Source organism: Coregonus clupeaformis, unplaced genomic scaffold, assembly GCF_020615455.1.
Source record: "Coregonus clupeaformis isolate EN_2021a unplaced genomic scaffold, ASM2061545v1 scaf0113, whole genome shotgun sequence".
In the NCBI taxonomy this organism is placed as follows: domain Eukaryota; kingdom Metazoa; phylum Chordata; class Actinopteri; order Salmoniformes; family Salmonidae; genus Coregonus; species Coregonus clupeaformis.
Window position 1 is genome coordinate 213,727 of NW_025533568.1, and position 26,236 is coordinate 239,962.

Below are 26,236 nucleotides of genomic sequence, written 5' to 3' on the forward strand. Positions count from 1 at the left end.
ATCCAGGACCTCTATACCAGGCGGTGTCAGAGGGTAGGGTGTATGGCCCAGTACATCACTGGGGCCAAGCTTCCTGCCATCCAGGACCTCTATACCAGGCGGTGTCAGAGGGTAGTGTGTATGGCCCAGTACATCACTGGGGCCAAGCTTCCTGCCATCCAGGACCTCTATACCAGGCGGTGTCAGAGGGTAGTGTGTATGGCCCAGTACATCACTGGGGCCAAGCTTCCTGCCATCCAGGACCTCTATACCAGGCGGTGTCAGAGGGTAGTGTGTATGGCCCAGTACATCACTGGGTCCAAGCTTCCTGCCATCCAGGACCTCTATACCAGGCGGTGTCAGAGGGTGGTGCGTACGGCCCAGTACATCACTGGGGCCAAGCTTCCTGCCATCCAGGACCTCTATACCAGGCGGTGTCAGAGGGTAGTGTGTACGGCCCAGTACATCACTGGGGCCAAGCTTCCTGCCATCCAGGACCCCAAGCCATAAGACTCCTGAACATCTAATCAAATGGCTAGCTAGACCCCCGGGGGCCCACCCAACTGGATAACGTGACCAGATCAACTGAGTTGATCTTCCCACTGTACAGTCAGAGTTGATCATCCTGCTGTACAGTCTGAGTTGATCTTCCCACTGTACAGTCTGAGTTGATCATCCTGCTGTACAGTCTGAGTTGATCATCCTGCTGTACAGTCTGAGTTGATCATCCTGCTGTACAGTCAGAGTTGATCATCCTGCTGTACAGTCAGAGTTGATCATCCTGCTGTACAGTCTGAGTTGATCTTCCCACTGTACAGTCTGAGTTGATCATCCTGCTGTACAGTCTGAGTTGATCATCCTGCTGTACAGTCTGAGTTGATCATCCTGTTGTACAGTCTGAGTTGATCATCCTGTTGTACAGTCTGAGTTGATCATCCTGCTGTACAGTCTGAGTTGATCATCCTGCTGTACAGTCTGAGTTGATCATCCTGCTGTACAGTCTGAGTTGATCATCCTGCTGTACAGTCTGAGTTGATCATCCTGCTGTACAGTCTGAGTTGATCATCCTGTTGTACAGTCTGAGTTGATCATCCTGTTGTACAGTCTGAGTTGATCATCCTGCTGTACAGTCTGAGTTGATCATCCTGTTGTACAGTCTGAGTTGATCATCCTGCTGTACAGTCTGAGTTGATCATCCTGTTGTACAGTCTGAGTTGATCATCCTGCTGTACAGTCTGAGTTGATCATCCTGTTGTACAGTCTGAGTTGATCATCCTGTTGTACAGTCTGAGTTGATCATCCTGCTGTACAGTCTGAGTTGATCATCCTGCTGTACAGTCTGAGTTGATCATCCTGCTGTACAGTCTGAGTTGATCATCCTGTTGTACAGTCTGAGTTGATCATCCTGTTGTACAGTCTGAGTTGATCATCCTGTTGTACAGTCTGAGTTGATCATCCTGCTGTACAGTCTGAGTTGATCACACAAGGCAAATGTTACCCTAACATTGTGAAGCAGAGCTCAGATTACTAAGAGTACAGATACCATATCTTAATTTGAACCAGTTTCACACAGCAGGAAAATAATCCCGCAGCAACAGGAAATGTGAATTGAATTGTTATGTGGATTATAATTAATGGACATTTATTGTAGGGGTTGCTAAATCTTTCTTTAGGCGCAAATCCAGTCTGGAATGCTTAAGTGGAAATAAACTTTAGAAGCATTTTTAAACCTTGAATACACTACAGGTTTGCATTTCAATTCCTGCAACAACAGCATGATCAAATTAAGATACGGCATCTGTAATTCCCGACTATCGTGAGAACTGATTGAGACTGTGTGTGTGACTTCTGAAGATATAGAGTCACATTCTGGTAAAACACGTTTAGAAAGGAAAGAGAGACGAAGAGAACGGAAGTAGAGACGGGGAGAAGTGGGTAAAACGTGTAAAAGTTTATTTGTTGAACAGAACATCTATCTTCCTGAGCGGCAGGGAATGCCATCTGAACTCAAATTACATCAGCCATTAAAATAAAAAATAAATTAACACAAAATCACAGACAGCGGGACTGTAACAGGTCTTTAGGGAATAAGATACAGTACAAAACAACTGTATTCTCCTTCACAGGGAGGAGTTTAGTGACCTTGGTATTAGGCTTTGGCAGTATCCCATATATACTGAATACCGGTGTATTTGGAAATAGCCACTGGAATACCCCAATACCGTTGAAACTATTTATTTGACATTTTCAAAAATATACAAATTGGAATATTTGTAGCTACTTTAAGTAAATACCTCCAGACAACTTGTGTAATACGTTAGTAGATAGAGAAGATCGCATTCTTCATTTCACCTACTTTTTCATTATGCAGTTTACCGGTAGTCCCCAGTCACGTGGTGTTTGTTTACAAGCACACAACGACGAGAGACCGGGAGACCGGGAGACCGGAGCCTTGTAAGTCACTCACTGTTATTCAGCACACACCAGGTGATCTAGTTACAGTATGGAATTCACAACTAAATGTTTGCCAGCTAGATATCTTATAACTATTAAAGTAACTAAAATTAGCTAAAATGCTCTGCAGTTGTGTATCGGTTTGCTCATTTATTAGCTAGTTAGCTATCTAGCTAAGTGCTTAGCTTCTTCCAAAATCAAGCTTCACTTGGTAACAGCAGAGAATCACCTAAACTAGCAAGTCTGTTTGTTTGGTGACCAAGGCAACTACTATAGCTATCTAGTAAACTTGCTAGCTACTTTAGCGGATGTTGAACACATTTATACTGTCAAATGAACATATTTCTAGCGGCAAATGTGTTAAATTATAGCCATGGTATAAAAGGGATATTTAATCTCAGGGCTCTATGCGTTCTCTGGAATTAACTCTGCTAGCGCGTCGTGGAACACACCTTCCACGTCGTTCATTATTTTCCATAAAACGCATAGCCCCTCGTTGATTATCCCTTACACGTTAAGGTTAACTATAAGAAATCTAAGATGTGTCAAATAAATTATATCCAGCTCAGGGCTCAAGCTTTGCTTTTGGTTTTATCTCCTGAGTGGCGCAGTGGTCTAAGGCACTGCATCACAGTGCTAGCTGTGCCACTAGAGATCCTGGTTCGAATCCAGGCTCTGTCGCAGCCGGCCGCGACCGGGAGACCCATGGGGCGGCGCGCAATTGGCCCAGCGTCGTCCAGGGTAGGGGAGGGAATGGCCGGCAGGGATGTAGCTCAGTTGATAGAGCATGGCGTTTGCAACGCCAGGGTTGTGGGTTCGTTTCCCACGGGGGGCCAGTATGAAAAAATAAAATAAAAAAAAGGTATGCACTCACTAACTGTAAGTCGCTCTGGATAAGAGCGTCTGCTAAATGACTAAAATGTAAAAATGTAAAAAATGTTTGCTAACTTGCTAGCTGAGTAGCTAGATGTCAAGATGAAGATGATTGGTTACAGCATAGACCTTCTAGCCTGGGTACCAGTCTCTTCAGCTAATCCACTCCCTGTACTCCTTGACATTGCCGAAGAGACTGGCCTTTCTGACATTTTCAAATATGAACATTCTATCATTAATGAGCTTGAGGAGAACAGAGGAGTTGATCCTGATTGGATAACCCCTCCAATCTATCCTCCAATCACAACGATTATCCAAATATTGTAACTGTCATTTTTTTTTCTCTCCACACAACACATTGGTATCTAGTTGCTAAGCAACCGTTTTTTGTTTGTCCAGACGAAACCAGTCTGTCAAAAGTTGCTTGCGCACTTCTAAATTGTCAAACTAAAACATACTGCAATTCCTACCTCAAAACCACTTTGCTTTGAATTTAAACCTAAAAATACAAGAACTTGCCTAGCTAACAGCTAAATGTTTGATTTTGACTTAATTCAATTTTGTCATGGAAAACATTAATGTTATTTCCAACAACCAATGAGCAACTCCGCCATAAATCCAGCTGCATATTGAGCGTTGAGATTGCCGATGACATGGAGCGGCAAGGAGTGGAATGATAGCTAAACAGGTACCCAGACTAGAGACATTCAATCCCCTCCTGGATCAAGATCCCCGAAATTGTTTTGTGCGTCCCCAAAAAACAGAAAAAAAACATTATTTATTTGAAATAGCTCCCCTTGTGTGCACTTCTGGTAATACTGTATACCCCAGTATGGTACAGAAACGGTATGAAGATCTGGATACCGCCCAACCCTACTTTGTGTGCATCTCAAATGGCCCCCTATTAATTTTAGAATGCACTACTTTTTGACCACAGCCGAATGGGCCCTGTTAAAAAGTAGTGCAATATAAAGGGAACAGGGCGCCATTTGGGACCCACTCCTACCAGGGCACCTGCCTCACAGAGCTGGCTGTCACAATGGCCAGATTCCAGGCTCACTACATTGCAGACGCCTGCCAGATTTCACAACACTCGGATTGGTGTTTAACGTACCAGCTAAAGCCACATCATATGATTATAGCCATCTAACGCCCGACTGTGCGGCCGATGATTTAGCACACAACCATTGGTTGATGTTAATGCAACGTCCTGGAAGGCGACCATCGTGTCAACAGTCATGCCACTAGTGCTACTCGTTGGCCACAGAAATAAACAACGTATCACATACAGATGTCTTTTAAAAACCTTATAGTGTAATGTACAGGAATCTAGTGGCCGGGCAGTTTAGATATTCCTACAAACTTTGCTTCTGGCCACTGACCCTGCCACCTACCCTCCCACCTCCCCTGACACCCCTCCCCCTCCCCCTCCCCTCCCACCTCCCTGACACCCCTGACACCCCTCCCCCTCCCCTCCCACCCCCTCCCACCTCCCCTGACATCCCCCCTCCCCTCCCTCCCCTCCCCTCCCCTCCCCCCCTCCCACCTCCCTGACACCCCTCCCACCTTCCTGACATCCCTCCCCTCCCTAGGGGTGTCAGGGGAGGTGGGAGGGCAGGTGGGAGGGGAGGGAGGGGGAGGGGGATGTCAGGGGAGGTGGGAGGGGGATGTCAGGGGAGGTGGGAGGGAGGGGAGGGAGTGTCAGGGGTGTCAGGGAGGTGGGAGGGGAGGGGGAGGGGGAGGGGTGTCAGGGGAGGTGGGAGGGTAGGTGGGTGGGATCTCAATAGTCTAACGTGGCTTCCTCTCCTTATCTCCTGAAGAGGAGTTTCCCAACTCCAGTCCTCCAGTTCCATCAACAGCACACGTTTCTGTTGTAGCCCTGGACAAACATACTTCATTATACAAATTTAGGGCTTCATGATTGGTTGACAAGTTGAATCAGGTGTGCTTGTCCAGGGCTTAAATAAAAATGAGTACTGTAGGACTGGAAGACTGGAGGACTGGAGGACTGGAGGACAGGAGGACTGGAGTTGGGCTGTTGGGGTGTTGGGGTACTGGAGGACTGGAGTTGGGCTGTTGGGGGGTACTGGAGGACTGGAGTTGGGCTGTTGGGGGGTACTGGAGGACTGGAGTTGGGCTGATGGGGGGTACTGGAGGACTGGAGTTGGGCTGATGGGGGGTACTGGAGGACTGGAGTTGGGCTGTTGGGGGGTACTGGAGGACTGGAGTTGGGCTGTTGGGGGTACTGGAGGACTGGAGGACTGGAGGACTGGAGTTGGGCTGATGGGGATACTGGAGGACTGGAGTTGGGCTGTTGGGGATACTGGAGGACTGGAGTTGGGCTGATGGGGGGTACTGGAGGACTGGAGTTGGGCTGATGGGGGGTACTGGAGGACTGGAGGACTGGAGGACTGGAGTTGGGCTGATGGGGATACTGGAGGACTGGAGTTGGGCTGATGGGGGTACTGGAGGACTGGAAGACTGGAGGACTGGAGGACAGGAGGACTGGAGGACTGGAAGACTGGAGGACTGGAGGACTGGAGGACTGGAGGACTGGAGGACTGGAGGACAGGAGTTGGGCTGTTGGGGGTACTGGAGGACTGGAGTTGGGCTGTTGGGGGTACTGGAGGACTGGAGTTGGGCTGTTGGGGGTACTGGAGGACTGGAGTTGGGCTGTTGGGCTGTTGGGGGTACTGGAGGACTGGAGTTGGGCTGTTGGGCTGTTGGGGGTACTGGAGGACTGGAGTTGGGCTGTTGGGGTACTGGAGGAGGGCTGTTGGGGGTACTGGAGGACTGGAGTTGGGCTGTTGGGCGTAATGGAGGACTGGAGTTGGGCTGTTGGGGGTACTGGAGGACTGGAGTTGGGCTGTTGGGGTACTGGAGGAGGGCTGTTGGGGGTACTGGAGGACTGGAGTTGGGCTGTTGGGCGAATGGAGGACTGGAGTTGGGCTGTTGGGGGGTACTGGAGGACTGGAGTTGGGCTGTTGGGCGTAATGGAGGACTGGAGTTGAGCTGTTGGGGGGTACTGGAGGACTGGAGTTGGGCTGTTGGGGTACTGGAGGAGGGCTGTTGGGGGTACTGGAGGACTGGAGTTGGGCTGTTGGGGGTACTGGAGGACTGGAGTTGGGCTGTTGGGCGTAATGGAGGACTGGAGTTGAGCTGTTGGGGGGTACTGGAGGACTGGAGTTGGGCTGTTGGGGGTACTGGAGGACTGGAGTTGGGCTGTTGGGGGTACTGGAGGACTGGAGTTGGGCTGTTGGGGGTACTGGAGGACTGGAGTTGGGCTGTTGGGGGGTACTGGAGGACTGGAGTTGGGCTGTTGGGGGTACTGGAGGACTGGAGTTGGGCTGTTGGGCTGTTGGGGGTACTGGAGGACTGGAGTTGGGCTGTTGGGGGGTACTGGAGGACTGGAGTTGGGCTGTTGGGGGTACTGGAGGACTGGAGTTGGGCTGTTGGGGGGTACTGGAGGACTGGAGTTGGGCTGTTGGGGATACTGGAGGACTGGAGTTGGGCTGTTGGGCTGTTGGGGGGTACTGGAGGACTGGAGTTGGGCTGTTGGGGGTACTGGAGGACTGGAGTTGGGCTGTTGGGGGTACTGGAGGACTGGAGTTGGGCTGTTGGGCTGTTGGGGGTACTGGAGGACTGGAGTTGGGCTGTTGGGGGGTACTGGAGGACTGGAGTTGGGCTGTTGGGGGTACTGGAGGACTGGAGTTGGGCTGTTGGGCTGTTGGGGGGTACTGGAGGACTGGAGTTGGGCTGTTGGGGGTACTGGAGGACTGGAGTTGGGCTGTTGGGCTGTTGGGGGGTACTGGAGGACTGGAGTTGGGCTGTTGGGGGGTACTGGAGGACTGGAGTTGGGCTGTTGGGGGGTACTGGAGGACTGGAGTTGGGCTGTTGGGGGTACTGGAGGACTGGAGTTGGGCTGTTGGGGGTACTGGAGGACTGGAGTTGGGCTGTTGGGCTGTTGGGGGTACTGGAGGACTGGAGTTGGGCTGTTGGGGGGTACTGGAGGACTGGAGTTGGGCTGTTGGGGGGTACTGGAGGACTGGAGTTGGGCTGTTGGGGTACTGGAGGAGGGCTGTTGGGGGTACTGGAGGACTGGAGTTGGGCTGTTGGGGGTAATGGAGGACTGGAGTTGAGCTGTTGGGGGGTACTGGAGGACTGGAGTTGGGCTGTTGGGGATACTGGAGGACTGGAGTTGGGCTGTTGGGGATACTGGAGGACTGGAGTTGGGCTGTTGGGGGTACTGGAGGACTGGAGTTGGGCTGTTGGGGATACTGGAGGACTGGAGTTGGGCTGTTGGGCTGTTGGGGGGTACTGGAGGACTGGAGTTGGGCTGTTGGGCTGTTGGGGGTACTGGAGGACTGGAGTTGGGCTGTTGGGCTGTTGGGGGGTACTGGAGGACTGGAAGGTCTGCCTGTTTAGATGACCTCCCTGCTGTTGCGGATGGCACAACACAACACCATACTGAAGATCATCCCTATAACCTAGAGAGAGAGAGAGAAAGATGTCAACAATGTTTTGGCTTTCATACCATGTAATGTATCTTCTCAGTCATGTTGAGATTGGTCGACTACTATTGCTTTAATGTATTGTTATTCTCATTAATATTGTTGTTGTAGTTGCTGTTAATGGTAATCCCATTTCCACTACTACTATTATTATTGCTGTTGGTCCCACCATTTTATGTTATATGTATACTTTGACAATGTAAGTAATTTCACTTGCCATGTCAATAAAGTCTACTGAATTGAAATTGAGAGAGAACGAAAAAAGGAAGGAGACATTCTTAGAGAGCAATTTAAAGTAGTGTGTGTGTTTGTGTGCGGAAGAGAGAGAGAGAGAGAGGTAATGTGTCTCCCCCCAGTCCTGTTCTCACCATGACTCCAGCGATGCCGATCCCCACATAACCGATGATGTAGAGTTTACTGTTGAAGAACTCCTTGATGCCCACCTCACAGTTCTACACACACACACACACACACACACACACACACACACACACACACACACACACACACACGTAAGAACAAAATAAAGATTTAAAAGGAAAGTTCCAATCTTTAGCGATGATGGCTATCTAGGTAGTTAGCTACTGTCATTAGCCCCACCTTGGTGTCAGCTGGGGCCTCGGGACAGAAGCTCTGGGACGTCCCACAGCAGTTCAGCTACAGGGGAGAGAGGAGGGAGTGTGGATGTGGACGCTACCATGGTTACGGATAGTCCTGAATGAATCGTGAATAATGATGAGTGAGAAAGTTACAGACGCACAAATATCATACCTCCCAAGACATGTTAACCTCTCACCATTACAATAACAGGGCAGGTTAGCATTTTTTTTTTGGGGGGGGGCTATGATATTTGTGCGTCTGTAACTTTCTCACTCATCATTATTCACGATTCATTCAGGATTATCTGTAACCATGGTAGCGTCCACATTAATGTAGAAGTGTTTAGAAATATATTATATTCTTATTTATAATAAAAGTGACTCCAAAATGACACTATATTATTTACCATTCATTTCTATTGGGCACCAAATAATCTGAAACACAACCAAAACAAACAGCAAATGCATCCAACAAGTTTGTAGAGTCACAATCTTGATGTAGTCATTGTGTGCTGTGAATATGGGACCAAATACTCAACTTCTTACTACTTCTATACACATGTAAGTGAATTTGTCCCAATACTTTTGGTCCCCTAAAATGGGGGGACTATGTACAAACAATGCTGTCATTTCTCAATGGTTCAACAGATATGGATGAAAATACCCTCAAATGAAAGCTGACAGTCTTCACCTTAACCACATAGTGTATCATTTCAAATCCAATGTGCTGGAGTACAGAGCCAAAACAACAACAAAAAATGTCACTGTCCCAATAATTATGGAGGGCACTGTAAATTGGTAGTTGTACTAGAGTTTGGTATCATTGAAGTCAACAAGCAGTCTTATGCATCTTTTATCGTGTGTACTATTGTTTGTATGCATAGTTTTTTTCACCAGACAAAATGTTAATGTACTTACAACTTTGTGGTAGGAGTTCTGTATCATTGTGCTGTTGTTGTCGTCGTTGTAGGATTTGACGTAATAGTTCTGGACATCTTTGATTATCTGTGAGAAAAGAATCAGACAAGACCATAAAAATAAAAGAATGATAATCATTACCTTCTGACAGGAGTTGTCACGCTATCTGAAGTAAGACAATAAAAGACAGTTGGGACCACAATGGCGCCACCAGTTGTGGTAGGTAACGTGGTGGAGTGGCACGGTGCATCATGGGTACCTTGTCTTTGTTCAAGAAGCCAAACACACCAGCAGCCACCTCCGCGCCGAAGATGATCAGCAGGCAGGCAAAGAACTGGAACACAAAGCAGGTTAGAGTCTACTGTTTCCATGGTTTCTGATCTAGCTTCAAAGAACTGGAACACAAAGACATGTTAGAGTCTACTGTTTCCATGGTTTCTGATCTAGCTTCAAATAACTGAAACACAAAGACAGGTTAGAGTCTACTGTTTCCATGGTTTCTGATCTAGAACTGGAACACAAAGACAGGTTAGAGTCTACTGTTTCCATGGTTTCTGATCTAGCTTCAAAGAACTGGAACACAAAGACAGGTTAGAGTCTACTGTTTCCATGGTTTCTGATCTAGAACTGGAACACAAAGACAGGTTAGAGTCTACTGTTTCCATGGTTTCTGATCTAGCTTCAAAGAACTGGAACACAAAGACAGGTTAGAGTCTACTGTTTCCATGGTTTCTGATCTAGCTTCAAAGAACTGAAACACAAAGACATGTTAGAGTCTACTGTTTCCATGGTTTCTGATCTAGAACTGGAACACAAAGACAGGTTAGAGTCTACTGTTTCCATGGTTTCTGATCTAGCTTCAAAGAACTGGAACACAAAGACAGGTTAGAGTCTACTGTTTCCATGGTTTCTGATCTAGCTTCAAAGAACTGAAACACAAAGACATGTTAGAGTCTACTGTTTCCATGGTTTCTGATCTAGAACTGGAACACAAAGACAGGTTAGAGTCTACTGTTTCCATGGTTTCTGATCTAGCTTCAAAGAACTGGAACACAAAGACAGGTTAGAGTCTACTGTTTCCATGGATTCTGATCTAGCTTAAAAGAACTGGAACACAAAGACAGGTTAGTCTACTGTTTCCATGGTTTCTGATCTAGCTTCAAAGAACTGGAACACAAAGACATGTTAGAGTCTACTGTTTCCATGGTTTCTGATCTAGCTTCAATGAACTGGAACACAAAGACATGTTAGAGTCTACTGTTTCCATGGTTTCTGATCTAGCTTCAAAGAACTGAAACACAAAGACAGGTTAGAGTCTACTGTTTCCATGGTTTCTGATCTAGAACTGGAACACAAAGACAGGTTAGAGTCTACTGTTTCCATGGTTTCTGATCTAGCTTCAAAGAACTGGAACACAAAGACAGGTTAGAGTCTACTGTTTCCATGGTTTCTGATCTAGCTTCAAAGAACTGGAACACAAAGACAGGTTAGAGTCTACTGTTTCCATGGTTTCTGATCTAGCTTCAAAGAACTGAAACACAAAGACAGGTTAGAGTCTACTGTTTCCATGGTTTCTGATCTAGAACTGGAACACAAAGACAGGTTAGAGTCTACTGTTTCCATGGTTTCTGATCTAGCTTCAAAGAACTGGAACACAAAGACAGGTTAGAGTCTACTGTTTCCATGGTTTCTGATCTAGCTTCAAAGAACTGGAACACAAAGATAGGTTAGAGTCTACTGTTTCCATGGTTTCTGATCTGGCTTCAAAGAACTGGAACACAAAGATAGGTTAGAGTCTACTGTTTCCATGGTTTCTGATCTAGCTTCAAACAACTGGAACACAAAGACAGGTTAGAGTTGACAATTTCAATCATTTCTGATCTAGCTTCAAAGAACTGGAACACAAAGCAGGTTAGAGTCTACTGTTTCCATGGTTTCTGATCTGGCTTCATCTTGAGCTCTGTATTTTAAGGTGCACATATTAGCCACTAATCTGTAGTTTATCAGTGTGTATATAACTAGCTTATAAGGCCTCATTAGCCATATACTAGGCCTTCACTAAGTGATTTCTGTATGGCATATATGAGGAGAGGTGTGCCCCTTTCTGTCCAATAAGGTCATTTCTGGACTGTTTTTCTGCAAGTAAAAACATGGTCACACTTCAGAATAGGGAGAACATATTAAGGTACTTATCCCTTATTAGTCCCACATTGAGACAGAGTTTTTCTTGTGTAACTTGCTCTTTATTAACATTAATATGCCTTTATTATAGCTAATAATGATGTTATTAAGAATTGGCCAGTTATACATGACTTAATGTTTGAATAAGAAATCACTTAGTTAAGGCTTAATATATATCTAATGAGACCTAATAAAGGCCTTATAAGCTAGTTAAATACACACTGATAAACTACACATTAGTGGCTAATATGTGCACCTTAAAATAAAGTGTTACTGAAGATTCTGAGTTCAGTCTAGAGCTGAGTAATTATCTAGCTAGCCTGATCCTAATTATCTAGCTAGCCTGATCCTAATTATCTAGCTAGCCTGATCCTAATTATCTAGCTTGCCTGATCCTAATTATCTAGCTAGCCTGATCCTAATTATCTAGCTAGCCTGATCCCTAATTATCTAGCTAGCCTGATCCTAATTATCTAGCTAGCCTGGATCCTAATTATCTAGCTAGCCTGATCCTAATTATCTAGCTAGCCTGATCCTAATTATCTAGCTAGCCTGATCCTAATTATCTAGCTAGCCTGATCCTAATTATCTAGCTAGCCTGATCCTAATTATCTAGCTAGCCTGATCCTAATTATCTAGCTAGCCTGATCCTAATTATCTAGCTAGCCTGATCCTAATTATCTAGCTAGCCTGATCCTAATTATCTAGCTAGCCTGATCCTAATTATCTAGCTAGCCTGATCCTAATTATCTAGCTAGCCTGATCCCTAATTATCTAGCTAGCCTGATCCTAATTATCTAGCTAGCCTGATCCTAATTATCTAGCTAGCCTGATCCTAATTATCTAGCTAGCCTGATCCTAATTATCTAGCTAGCTTGATCCAGTTTTTTCCTCAGGGAAATGAGACTGGTGTCTGTGTGTCAACTCACCAACCCCAGCAGACACTGTGACTCTCGTACGGCTCCACAGCAGCCAAAGAATCCCACCAACATCACTAGACTGCCTGCTATGATCAGAATATACACACCTAGCGAGGGAGGGAGGGAGAGAGAGAGAGAGAGAGAGAGAGAGAGAGAGAGAGAGAGAGAGAGAGAGAGAGAGAGAGAGAGAGAGAGAGAGAGAGAGAGAGAGAGAGAGAGAGAGAGAGAGAGAGAATGTAAAATTGGCTTTCTACCAAATTACTGTACGACAGACCACGTATTCACCCTGCACACCCAAATTGACAAACAAACAAACCAAAACAAAGGCAAAGTCTTCTCATGCTTTGTTGATTTAAAAAAAGCTTTTGACTCAATTTGGCATGAGGGTCTGCTATACAAACTGATGGAAAGTGGTGTTGGGGGAAAAACATACGACATTATAAAATCCATGTACACAAACAACAAGTGTGCAGTTAAAATGGGCAAAAAACACACCGATTTCTTTCCACAGGGCCGTGGGGTGAGACAGGGATGCAGTTAAAGCCCCACCCTCTTCTACATATATATCATTGAATTGGCGAGGGCACTAGAACAGTCTGCAGCACCCGGCCTCACCCTACTAGAATCTGAAGTCAAATGTCTACTGTTCGCTGATGATCTGGTGCTTCTGTCCCCAACCAAGGAGGGCCTACAGCAGCACCTAGATCTTCTGCACAGATTCTGTCAGACCTGGGCCCTGACAGTAAATCTCAGTAAGACAAAAATAATGGTGTTCCAAAAAAGGTCCAGTTGCCAGGACCACAAATACAAATTCCATCTAGACATCGTTGCCCTAGAGCACACAAAAAACTATACATACCTCGGCCTAAACATCAACGCCACAGGTAACTTCCACAAAGCTGTGAACGATCTGAGAGACAAGGCAAGAAGGGCCTTCTATGCCATCAAAAGGAACATAGAATTCGACATACCAATTAGGATCTGGCTAAAAATACTTGAATCAGTTATAGAACCCATTGCCCTTTATGGTTGTGAGGTCTGGGGTCCGCTCACCAACCAAGAATTCACAAAATGGACAAACACCAAATTGAGACTCTGCATGCAGAATTCTGCAAAAAAATATCCTCAGGGTACAACGTAAAACACCAAATAATGCATGCAGAGCAGAATTAGGCCGATACCCGCTAATGATCAAAACCCAGAAAATAGCCGTTAAATTCAATAACCACTTAAAAGGAAGCGATTCCCAAACCTTCCATAACAAAGCCATCACCTACAGAGAGATAAACTTGGAGAAGAGTTCCCTAAGCAAGCTGGTCCTGGGGCTCTGTTCACAAACACAAACAGACCCCACAGTAAATAAATAAATAAATTGGTCATTTAGCAGACGCTCTTATCCAGAGCGACTTACAGGAGCAATTAGGGTTAAGTGCCTTGCTCAAGGGCACATCGACAGATTTTTCACCTAGTCGGCTTGGGGATTAGAACCAGTGACCTTTCGGTTTCTGGTACAACGCTCTTAACCACTAAGCTACCTGCCGCCCCAGCAGTGCCCCTGTCACGCCCTGGCTCTGGGGACTCTTCTATGTTGAGCCAGGGTGTTAGTTTCTATGTTTAGTGTTCTATGTTCATGTTCTAGTTTATGTGTTTCTATGTTGGCCGGGGTGGTTCCCAATCATAGGCAGCTGTGGCTTGTTGTCTCTGATTGGGAACCATACTTAGGCAGCCTGTTTTGCACTTGTCATTTGTGGGATCTTGTTCCGGAGAGGTTTGTGTTTGTTAACCTTAGGACTTCACGTATCGTTTTGTTATTGTCATTAAGTACTCATTAAAAGTATGTACGCCTATCACGCTGCGCCTTGGTCCGCTTCATCATGTGTCAATGATCGTGACAGCCCCAGGACAACAACACAATTAGACCCAACCAAATCATGAGAAAAAAAAAGAGAATTACTTGACACATTGGAAAGAATTAACACAAAAAACAGAGTAAACTAGAATGCTATTTGGCCCTAAACAGAGAGTACACAGTGGCAGAATACCTGACCACTGTGACTGACCCAAACTTAAGGAAAGCTTTGACTATGTACAGACTCAGTGAGTATAGCCTTGCTATTGAGAAAGGCCGCTGTAGGCAGACCTGGCTCTCAAGAGAAGACAGGCTATGTGCACACTGCCCACATGAGGTGGAAACTGAGCTGCACTTCCTAACCTCCTGCCAAATGTATGACCATATTAGAGACATATACAGTGGGGAAAAAAAGTATTTAGTCAGCCACCAATTGTGCAAATTCTCCCACTTAAAAAGATGAGAGAGGCCTGTAATTGTCATCATAGGTACACGTCAACTATGACAGACAAATTGAGAAGAAAAAAATCCAGAAAATCACATTGTAGGATTTGTAATGAATTTATTTGCAAATTATGGTGGAAAATAAGTATTTGGTCACCTACAAACAGGCAAGATTTCTGGCTCTCACAGACCTGTAACTTCTTCTTTAAGAGGCTTCTCTGTCCTCCACTCGTTACCTGTATTAATGGCACCTGTTTGAACTTGTTATCAGTATAAAATACACCTGTCCACAACCTCAAACAGTCACACTCCAAACTCCACTATGGCCAAGACCAAAGAGCTGTCAAAGGACACCAGAAACAAAATTGTAGACCTGCACCAGGCTGGGAAGACTGAATCTGCAATAGGTAAGCAGCTTGGTTTGAAGAAATCAACTGTGGGAGCAATTATTAGGAAATGGAAGACATACAAGACCACTGATAATCTCCCTCGATCTGGGGCTCCACACAAGATCTCACCCCGTGGGGTCAAAATGATCACAAGAACGATGAGCAAAAATCCCAGACCCACATGGGGGGACCTAGTGAATGACCTGCAGAGAGCTGGGACCAAAGTAACAAAGCCTACCATCAGTAACACACTACGCCGCCAGGGACTCAAATCATGCAGTGCCAGACGTGTCCCCCTGCTTAAGCCAGTACATGACCGGGCCCGTCTGAAGTTTCCTAGAGTGCATTTGGATGATCCAGAAGAGGATTGGGAGAATGTCATATGGTCAGATGAAACCAAAATATAACTTTTTGGTAAAAACTCAACTCGTCGTGTTTGGAGGACAAAGAATGCTGAGTTGCATCCAAAGAACACCATACCTACTGTGAAGCATGGGGGTGGAAACATCATGCTTTGGGGCTATTTTTCTGCAAAGGGACCAGGACGACTGATCCGTGTAAAGGAAAGAATGAATGGGGCCATGTATCGTGAGATTTTGAGTGAAAACCTCCTATCAGCAAGGGCATTGAAGATGAAACGTGGCTGGGTCTTTCAGCATGACAATGATCCCAAACACACCGCCCGGGCAACGAAGGAGTGGCTTCGTAAGAAGCATTTCAAGGTCCTGGAGTGGCCTAGCCAGTCTCCAGATCTCAACCCCATAGAAAATCTTTGGAGGGAGTTGGAAGTCCTTACAGAAAATGTTTGACCTGTGTCATTGCCAACAAAGGGTATATAACAAAGTATTGAGAAACTTTTGTTATTGACCAAATACTTATTTTCCACCATAATTTGCAAATAAATTCATAAAAAATCCTACAATGTGATTTTCTGGATTTTCTTTCCTCATTTTGTCTGTCATAGTTGACGTGTACCTATGATGAAAATTACAGGCCTCTCTCATCTTTTTAAGTGGGAGAACTTGCACAATTGGTGGCTGACTAAATACTTTTTTTCCCCACTGTATTTCCCTCAGATTACACAGATCCACAAAGAATTCGAAAACAAACCCAATTTTGATAAACTCCCTTATCTACTGGGTGAACTATTTGCACGTCGTTACAACACTGTATATATATACATAATATGACATTTGAAATGTCTTTATTCTTTTGGAACTGAGTGTAATGTTTACTGTTAATAGTTATTGTTTATTTCACTTTTGTTTACTATCTACTTCCCTTGCTTTGGCAATGTTAACATACAGTACCGTTCAAAAGTTTGGGATCACTTAGAAATGTCCTTGTTTTCAAAAGAAAAGCAATTTTTTTGCCCATTAAAATAACATCAAATTGATCAGAAATACAGTGTAGACATTGTTAATGTTGTAAATGGCTATTGTAGCTGGAAACGGCTGATTTTTAATGGAATATCTACATAGGCGTACATAGGCCCATTATCAGCAACCATCAGTCCTGTGTTCCAATGGCACGTTGTGTTTGCTAATCCAAGTTTATCATTTTAAAAGGCTAATTGATCATTAGAAAACCCTTTTGCAATTATGTTAGCACAGTTGAAAACTGTTGTGCTGATTAAAGAAGCGATAAAACTGGACTTCTTGAGACTAGTTGAGTATCTGGAGCATCAGCAATTGTGGGTTCGATTACAGGCTCAAAATGGCCAGAAACAAATAACTTTATTCTGAAACTCGTCAGTCTATTCTTGTTATGAGAAATTAAGGCTATTCCATGCAAGAGATTGCAAACACAACGTGCCATTGGAACACAGGACTGATGGTTGCTGATAATGGGCCTCTGTACGCCTATGTAGATATTCCATTAAAAATCAGCCGTTTCCAGCTACAATAGCCATTTACAACATTAACAATGTTTACACTGTATTTCTGATATTATTTAAATGTACAAAAACATTGCTTTTCTATCGAAAACAAGGACATTTCTAAGTACGGTAGTGTAAGTTTCCCATGCCAATAAAGCCCTTAAATTGAAATTGAATTGAGAGAGAGAGAGAGAAAGGGAGAGGGAGAGAGAGAGAATAAGAGGAGAGAGAGAGAATAAGAGGAGAGAGAGACTTTTTGACTTTCTTTAATGATACACCCCCTTTTAAAAAACAAATATCCCCTGTACTGCATACTCACATTTCCCTCTACCTCACGATACAAAACAACACCACACATCACATCACAATAACCAAAACCTCACCACTTCTACAACCGTATATCCAACCCATCTTCCCCAGCTCTACATACACCCCCCGACACACCATCTCTCCTGAAACATCTCCACACTTTTTATAATTTTATGGAACTCAAATTCCACCCTGCGGCGAGCAGAGACCATCCCATTAAATAATAGTAAAGGGTCTGTTATCCCCCCACCTTTGACCCTGTTCCTCCTTGTTAGCCAAATAGTCAACTTTGCCTGAGCAAACAGAAAATTCAACAACACACATTTGGCCTTTTCCTAATTCGAATACCTGTACCCCATTATAAACATCCCGACAGTAAAACCCACCCCCAACCTCTCACACAGACGTTCCAACTGAGACATTAAAGGCATTAACCTGGCGCACACAGAAAACACATGAATCACAGTTTCACTCATGACTCAGAAAGGACACTCCTGTCTGACTCCTAATGTTCCTCACCTTAATGCAGAGGTTGTAGAGGGCTTTACCTCCCACCCCTCAAACTCCCCCAGGCTTGGAGTGTTCAAATCTAACCAGTCCTCCAGACCCCCTTGCCAGTCCCCAGTCTCTGCCGTCACCTGCAGTGGCGGAAACATTGGTGGCCCCTCCCACCTTGGCCGCTCAAACACCCCCCTTACCGGCTCAGACAGTGCCTCCTGGACCTCCCCCAGGAATCTCTCCAGCAGCCTGTTTGTTGTGCCAGGACTTCCGGGGTTTTCCAAAACCTCCTCCAGCAGTAGCAGGTCACCCAGCCTTAGTAAACCCGCTGCCATCAGTCGCCTCTGCAGGGTGGCCGACTGAACCGATCTCAAAAGGATGGTTGGGTTGTGGAAGATAGGCTCCTCCCACACCCACAGCCCAGGCTCCACACCCCCTTCTCGGTGTGGGCCTTAGCAGCTGCCAGGCCCTCAGCACTGCAGAGTAAAAATCAGAGAGATCTGCTGTACTAAGCCTCTCCAGCCTCATGTGGAACAGCTGCCGTCCAACCCTAATCCGCCAGCTCTCCTCAGCAGCGCGCATGCTGGTTCCCTCCAGCCGACATCAGTATGGTACAGCAGTTTCTGCGCCGCCTTTAGTCGGAATGCAGCCACCCTGCTCTCCAGTTCCACCAGGCCCTGTCCTCCTTCATGTATGGACATATACAACACTGCCGCCCTCAGCCAGTGATGGCCCGACCAGAAAAGATCCACCAGTTTGCGTTGCAGGTCAGCGAGCAGCCCGGCGGGGGGGTTGAGGACAGCCAGTTTATGCCACAGGGAAGATGCCACCAGGTTGTTGATTTTCAGCACCCTCCCTCTATATGACACTTGGGACAGGAGCCACCTCCACCTGGCCAGTCTTGACACCACTGCCTGTGACAGCCCCTCCCAGTTCTTCCTGACCCACCTCTCAGAGCCCAGGTACATCCCCAAAATGTTAAGCCCTTCACAACCCCACTGCAAACCCCCTGGAAGCAGAGGGGGGCCCCTATCCCTCCATGCCCCACATAACAGAGCTTTGCTCTTGCCCCAGTTCATCTTAGCTGACGAAGCTCCCTCATACACCTTCAGACTAGTCTCTAGTGCCTGCATATCCTGCCCATCCCTGACCATCACAGAAACGTCATCTGCATACGCCGACACTGCTATGCCGGTCAACACACTCCCTTCAGTCTCCTGCGTAGCATGCCCAAAAAAGGCTCAATGGCGAGTGTAAATAACTGCCCTGATAGAGGGCATCCTTGTCTAATGCCCCACCTCACCCAGACTGACCTACTGAGCCCACCACCCACCTTGACCATACATGATGCCCCAGCATACAACATCTTCACACAGGCCAAAAACCTTTGCCCAAAACCAAACACAGACATCACATTAAACAGATACTCATGGTCCACTCTATCAAAAGCCTTCTCTTGGTCTAAAGAGACCAGTCCAACATTCACATTATAAACTCTCGGCAAGTCCAACATGTCCCTGATTAAGAACAAGTTGTCCATGATTGAGTGTCCCGGTACACAATATGTCTGGTCCTTGTGTACTATAGAGTCCAGATGGGACTTCAGTCTGTTAGCGAGGACCTTGGCAAATAACTTGTAGTCCACACAGAGCAATGCCAGAGGCCTCCAGTTCTTAAGTTCACACAAGTCCCCTTTTTTGGGCAGGAGAGTCAGAGCCGCCCGACGACAGCTCATCGGCAACTCTCCTACCCCGACGCACTCACGCAACACGCAAAAGAAGTCCAGTCCAATTATTCCCCAGAATTTTTTATAAAACTCCACTGGGAGTCCATCGATCCCCGTGCACGGCCGGGGGACATCTGGGTTACGGCCTCTGCCAGTTCATGAGACAACAGGGGAATGTCCATTTCATCCCTCTGTGCCAGAGAGAGCTTAGGGAGTTCTGCAAACAAAACCTGAGCACACATAGGATCACACAGTTCTGCCCTATACAACTCAGTATAAAACTCCACAGTCCGCTCCCACATCTCCCCCACCACAGAGGTCACCCGCCCTTCCGAAAGCCGTAGACAATGCATACCCTTGGCTTCACCGCTCTGTCTTTCCAAACCAAAGAAGGAGGAGCAGGGAGCATCCATCTCCTTGAGCATGGAGAACCTAGCTGTTACAAGTGCTCCCTTTGCTTTAACCTGGAACAAACTCCCCAGGTCCCTACGTAGTTCAGCTAGATTAGCCTGGAGGCCTACATTGCCTTGCCCCACCAGCTCTACCTCCACCTCACTGATACTACGCTCGAGTTCCCCCAATACTCTCCTAGCCTCTGAGGATGAGAGAGCTGTATACTGTTGACAGAAAAAAATTCCCACATCCCACCATTGACTCAGAGACTCATACTCCTCTCTTCGCTGCCCCCACCTTTCCCAAAAAGTCTGGAAACCTGAGCAAAAAGTGGCATTTTGTAAGAGCTTTACATGAAACTTCCAATAGGATCCCTGCCGAGGCCCTGGTGAAATAGACAGCCGAGCCATGGTTATGTGATGATCTGAAAAACCCACCGGGAGAATGGTAGCGCCCAACAGCCTATTGCTCTGATTCCTGGACATGTAAAACCGATCGAGTCGGGCTGCACTCACCCTAGCCCCAAAGACCTTCACCCATGTATACTGTCTTGTGTTGGGATGTCTAGTTCTCCAAACATCCACTAGGTCAAACTGATGAATGACGTCCCTTAACACCCCCACTGAGCCTGAATGAGGCTCCTCCCCATTTCTGTCTTTCGTCAAATCCATCGTACAGTTCCAGTCCCCGCCGACCACCAGCGTCTCCTAAGGCGCTACCTGTGAGAGTTCCTGTCTAAAACACCCAAACAGAAGCCCCCTCTACCTCCCTGTGTTAGGCGCATACACATTTATAAGGACCAAACCCCTGTTGTTAATTACTGCTTTTACTACAAGCAGTCTACCCCTACACACCTCCTTTGAGGAGCAAATTTTTACGTCCAGACCCGGTGCAAAAAGGACTGCCACCCCCACACTAACATTTGTTCCATGGCTCAGCACACTTTGCCGCTTTCCACCAGAGCCCCCAGTCGACTTCATTCCTCACATCACTATGCGTCTCCTGCAAAACCACCCCTGTACTTTTTTCTGTTTTACATATTCACCCAACAGACTCCTCTTTCCCGCATCTCTGGCGCCATTTATATTAAGCGAGCCTACCCAAAGAGTCTCCATAAGAAGTGGGAGAAAAGCCAGCAAAGAAAGAGACCAATAGCAAAGCTCAAAAAGCCCCAGTGCCAGAAAAAAACGACTAATCTAAACAGCATCTAAAGGTAGACCCTTACGCACGGTTGTGACCCACTTCCTCAACCTAAAACGTTTCCTGGGTGAGAGGTCACCATGCCCCTCATTTTTCATAGCATGTTGTACTGATCTTACAAACTTTCCCGGATTGAAAAAAAAAGCTTCAACCTTTTTCCCTTTAGTCTCATTCAGGAACCTTGACAGTTCCCTCACCGTGTACTTTGACCCCTCTGCCTGACTGGCTGTCAGCTCTGGACCCATTGAGGAGGAGTCTGAAAACAAATCCTCCTCATCATCCTCTTCCTCAGACTCACCCAGGAAACGAAAACTCCGTCCTCTTCCTCCCTAACTTTGAAAAATAAAACAGTGGGTACCACTAAAAAGTGTGTTAAACAGTGTGTTAACCCTCCACCATAGAAAATACAAATTTAATGAAAAGACCAAGGAAAGAATCAAGAAAATATGTAAAGACAGAGCCCTCCACATGGCCTCTCAACTACAAAACACTCCCAGCATGCACTGAGAGAGAGAGAGAGAGAGAATGAGAGGAGAGAGAGAGAGAATGAGAGAGAGAGAATGAGAGGAGAGAGAGAGAATGAGAGAGAGCAAGAATGAGAGGAGAGAGAGAGCGAATGAGAGGAGAGAGGGAGGGGGAGAGCAGCAGAAAACAATCAGATAAAAGACCATTCAGTATATTATTATTATATAATATATATTATATATTCAGAGAGACTGTTGTAGTTCCCAGGAGCACCAGCAAATGGCAGCATTAGACCATATAATCAATACTATTATCAACCAGACCATATAATCAATACTATTATCAACCAGACCATATAATCAATACTATTATCAACCAGACCATATAATCAATACTATTATCAACCAGACCATATAATCAATACTATTATCAACCAGACCATATAATCAATACTATTATCAACCAGACCATATAATCAATACTATTATCAACCAGACCATATAATCAATACTATTATCAACCAGACCATATAATCAATACTATTATCAACCAGACCATATAATCAATACTATTATCAACCAGACCATATAATCAATACTATTATCAACCAGACCATATAATCAATACTATTATCAACCAGACCATATAATCAATACTATTATCAACAATACTATTATCAACCAGACCATATAAACAATACTATTATCAACCAGACCATATAATCAATACTATTATCAACCAGACCATATAATCAATACTATTATCAACCAGACCATATAATCAATACTATTATCAACCAGACCATATAATCAATACTATTATCAACCAGACCATATAATCAATACTATTATCAACCAGACCATATAATCAATACTATTATCAACCAGACCATATAATCAATACTATTATCAACCAGACCATATAATCAATACTATTATCAACCAGACCATATAATCAATACTATTATCAACCAGACCATATAAACAATACTATTATCAACCAGACCATATAATCAATACTATTATCAACCAGACCATATAATCAATACTATTATCAACCAGACCATACGTGAGAAAACTTTACTGAACCCAAGCTGAACATCATGGAACTAAAGTCTGGCGAACTGGACTAAACACAACAGACATAATGCAGTGACAAGCAGGACCGTCAGTACCATAACTCTGGACTAAACAGACATAAGGTAGTGACCAGCAGGACCGTCAGTACCATAACTCTGGACTAAACAGACATTAGGTAGTGACCAGCAGGACCGTCAGTACCATAACTCTGGACTAAACAGATATAAGGTAGTGACCAGCAGGACAGTCAGTACCATAACTCTGGACTAAACAGACATAAGGTAGTGACCAGCAGGAGAGTCAGTATCATAACTCTGGACTAAACAGACATAAGGTAGTGACCAGCAGGACAGTCAGTACCATAACACTGGACTAAACAGACATAAGGTAGTGACCAGCAGGACAGTCAGTACCATAACTCTGGACTAAACAGACATAAGGTAGTGACCAGCAGGACCGTCAGTACCATAACTCTGGACTAAACAGACATAAGGTAGTGACCAGCAGGACAGTCAGTACTATAACTCTGGACTAAACAGACATAAGGTAGTGACCAGCAGGAGAGTCAGTGCCATAACTCTGGACTAAACAGACATAAGGTAGTGACCAGCAGGACAGTCAGTACCATAACTCTGGACTAAACAGACATAAGGTAGTGACCAGCAGGACAGTCAGTACCATAACTCTGGACTAAACAGACATAAGGTAGTGACCAGCAGGACAGTCAGTACCATAACTCTGGACTAAACAGACATAAGGTAGTGACCAGCAGGAGAGTCAGTACCATAACTCTGGACTAAACAGACAAAAGGTAGTGACCAGCAGGACCGTCAGTACCATAACTCTGGACTAAACAGACATAAGGTAGTGACCAGCAGGACAGTCAGTACCATAACAATGGACTAAACAGACATAAGGTAGTGACCAGCAGGACAGTCAGTACCATAACTCTGGACTAAACAGACATAAGGTAGTGACCAGCAGGACAGTCAGTACCATAACTCTGGACTAAACAGACATAATGCAGTGACCAGCAGTAGAGTCAGTACCATAACTCTGGACTAAACAGACATAATGCAGTGACCAGCAGGACAGTCAGTACCATAACTCTGGACTAAACAGACATAAGGTAGTGACCAGCAGGACAGTCAGTACCATAACTCTGGACTAAACAGACATAAGGTAGTGACCAGCAGGACAGTCAGTACCATAACTCTGGACTAAACAGACATAAGGTAGTGACCAGCAGGACAGTCAGTACCATAACTCTGGACTAAACAGACATAAGGTAGTTACCAGCAGGACGGACAGTCAGTACCATAACTCTGGACTACACAGACATAATGCAGTGACCAGCAGGACAGTCAGTACCATAACTCTGGACTAAACAGACATAATGCAGTGACCAGCAGGACAGTCAGTACCATAACTCTGGACTAAACAGACATAAGGTAGTGACCAGCAGGACAGTCAGTACCATAACTCTGGACTAAACAGACATAAGGTAGTGACCAGCAGGACAGTCAGTACCATAACTCTGGACTAAACAGACATAAGGTAGTGACCAGCAGGACAGTCAGTACCATAACTCTGGACTAAACAGACATAAGGTAGTGACCAGCAGGACAGTCAGTACCATAACTCTGAACTAAACAGACATAATGCAGTGACCAGCAGGACAGCCAGTACCATAACTCTGGACTAAACAGACATAAGGTAGTGACCAGCAGGACAGCCAGTACCATAACTCTGGACTAAACAGACATAAGGTAGTGACCAGCAGGACAGTCAGTACCATAACTCTGGACTAAACAGACATAAGGTAGTGACCAGCAGGACCGTCAGTACCATAACTCTGGACTAAACAGACATAAGGTAGTGACCAGCAGGACAGTCAGTACCATAACTCTGGACTAAACAGACATAAGGTAGTGACCAGCAGGACAGTCAGTACCATAACTCTGGACTAAACAGACATAAGGTAGTGAGCAGCAGGAGAGTCAGTACCATAACTCTGGACTAAACAGACATAATGTAGTGACCAGCAGGACCGTCAGTACCATAACTCTGGACTAAACAGACATAAGGTAGTGACCAGCAGGACAGTCAGTACCATAACTCTGGACTAAACAGACATAAGGTAGTGACCAGCAGGACCGTCAGTACCATAACTCTGGACTAAACAGACATAAGGTAGTGACCAGCAGGACAGTCAGTACCATAACTCTGGACTAAACAGACATAATACAGTGACCAGCAGGACAGTCAGTACCATAACTCTGGACTAAACAGACATTAGGTAGTGACCAGCAGGACCGTCAGTACCACAACTCTGGACTAAACAGACATAAGGTAGTGACCAGCAGGACAGTCAGTACCATAACTCTGGACTAAACAGACATAATGCAGTGACCAGCAGGACAGTCAGTACCATAACTCTGGACTAAACAGACATTAGGTAGTGACCAGCAGGACCGTCAGTACCATAACTCTGGACTAAACAGACATAAGGTAGTGACCAGCAGGACAGTCAGTACCATAACTCTGGACTAAACAGACATAATGCAGTGACCAGCAGGACAGTCAGTACCATAACTCTGGACTAAACAGACATTAGGTAGTGACCAGCAGGACCGTCAGTACCATAACTCTGGACTAAACAGACATAAGGTAGTGACCAGCAGGACAGTCAGTACCATAACTCTGGACTAAACAGACATAAGGTAGTGACCAGCAGGAGAGTCAGTATCATAACTCTGGACTAAACAGACATAAGGTAGTGACCAGCAGGACAGTCAGTACCATAACTCTGGACTAAACAGACATAAGGTAGTGACCAGCAGGACAGTCAGTACCATAACTCTGGACTAAACAGACATAAGGTAGTGACCAGCAGGACCGTCAGTACCATAACTCTGGACTAAACAGACATAAGGTAGTGACCAGCAGGACCGTCAGTACCATAACTCTGGACTAAACAGACATAAGGTAGTGACCAGCAGGACCGTCAGTACCATAACTCTGGACTAAACAGACATAAGGTAGTGACCAGCAGGACCGTCAGTACCATAACTCTGGACTAAACAGACATAAGGTAGTGACCAGCAGGACAGTCAGTACCATAACTCTGGACTAAACAGACATAAGGTAGTGACCAGCAGGAGAGTCAGTACCATAACTCTGGACTAAACAGACATAAGGTAGTGACCAGCAGGACAGTCAGTACCATAACTCTGGACTAAACAGACATAAGGTAGTGACCAGCAGGACAGTCAGTACCATAACTCTGGACTAAACAGACATAAGGTAGTGACCAGCAGGACAGTCAGTACCATAACTCTGGACTAAACAGACATAAGGTAGTGACCAGCAGGAGAGTCAGTACCATAACTCTGGACTAAACAGACAAAAGGTAGTGACCAGCAGGACCGTCAGTACCATAACTCTGGACTAAACAGACATAAGGTAGTGACCAGCAGGACAGTCAGTACCATAACAATGGACTAAACAGACATAAGGTAGTGACCAGCAGGACAGTCAGTACCATAACTCTGGACTAAACAGACATAA

The 26,236-nt window shown here is 45.5% G+C and overlaps 1 protein-coding gene across 1 annotated transcript in view; it reads right to left on the minus strand.

Annotated features, from left to right (window-relative positions):
- Positions 1-7,642: 7,642 nt before the first annotated feature.
- LOC121587324 (CD9 antigen) overlaps positions 7,643-26,236 on the minus strand; it is a 120,992-nt gene continuing 102,398 nt past the window's right edge. Inside the window, exons 3-8 of the mRNA XM_041904231.2 lie at positions 12,445-12,542; positions 9,594-9,668; positions 9,335-9,421; positions 8,418-8,474; positions 8,186-8,269; positions 7,643-7,793 (exon numbers count right to left, since the gene is read on the minus strand). Coding sequence (XP_041760165.2) covers positions 7,728-7,793; positions 8,186-8,269; positions 8,418-8,474; positions 9,335-9,421; positions 9,594-9,668; positions 12,445-12,542 — 467 coding nt within the window. The 3' untranslated portion in view covers positions 7,643-7,727. The remainder of the gene's footprint in view (positions 7,794-8,185; positions 8,270-8,417; positions 8,475-9,334; positions 9,422-9,593; positions 9,669-12,444; positions 12,543-26,236) is intronic.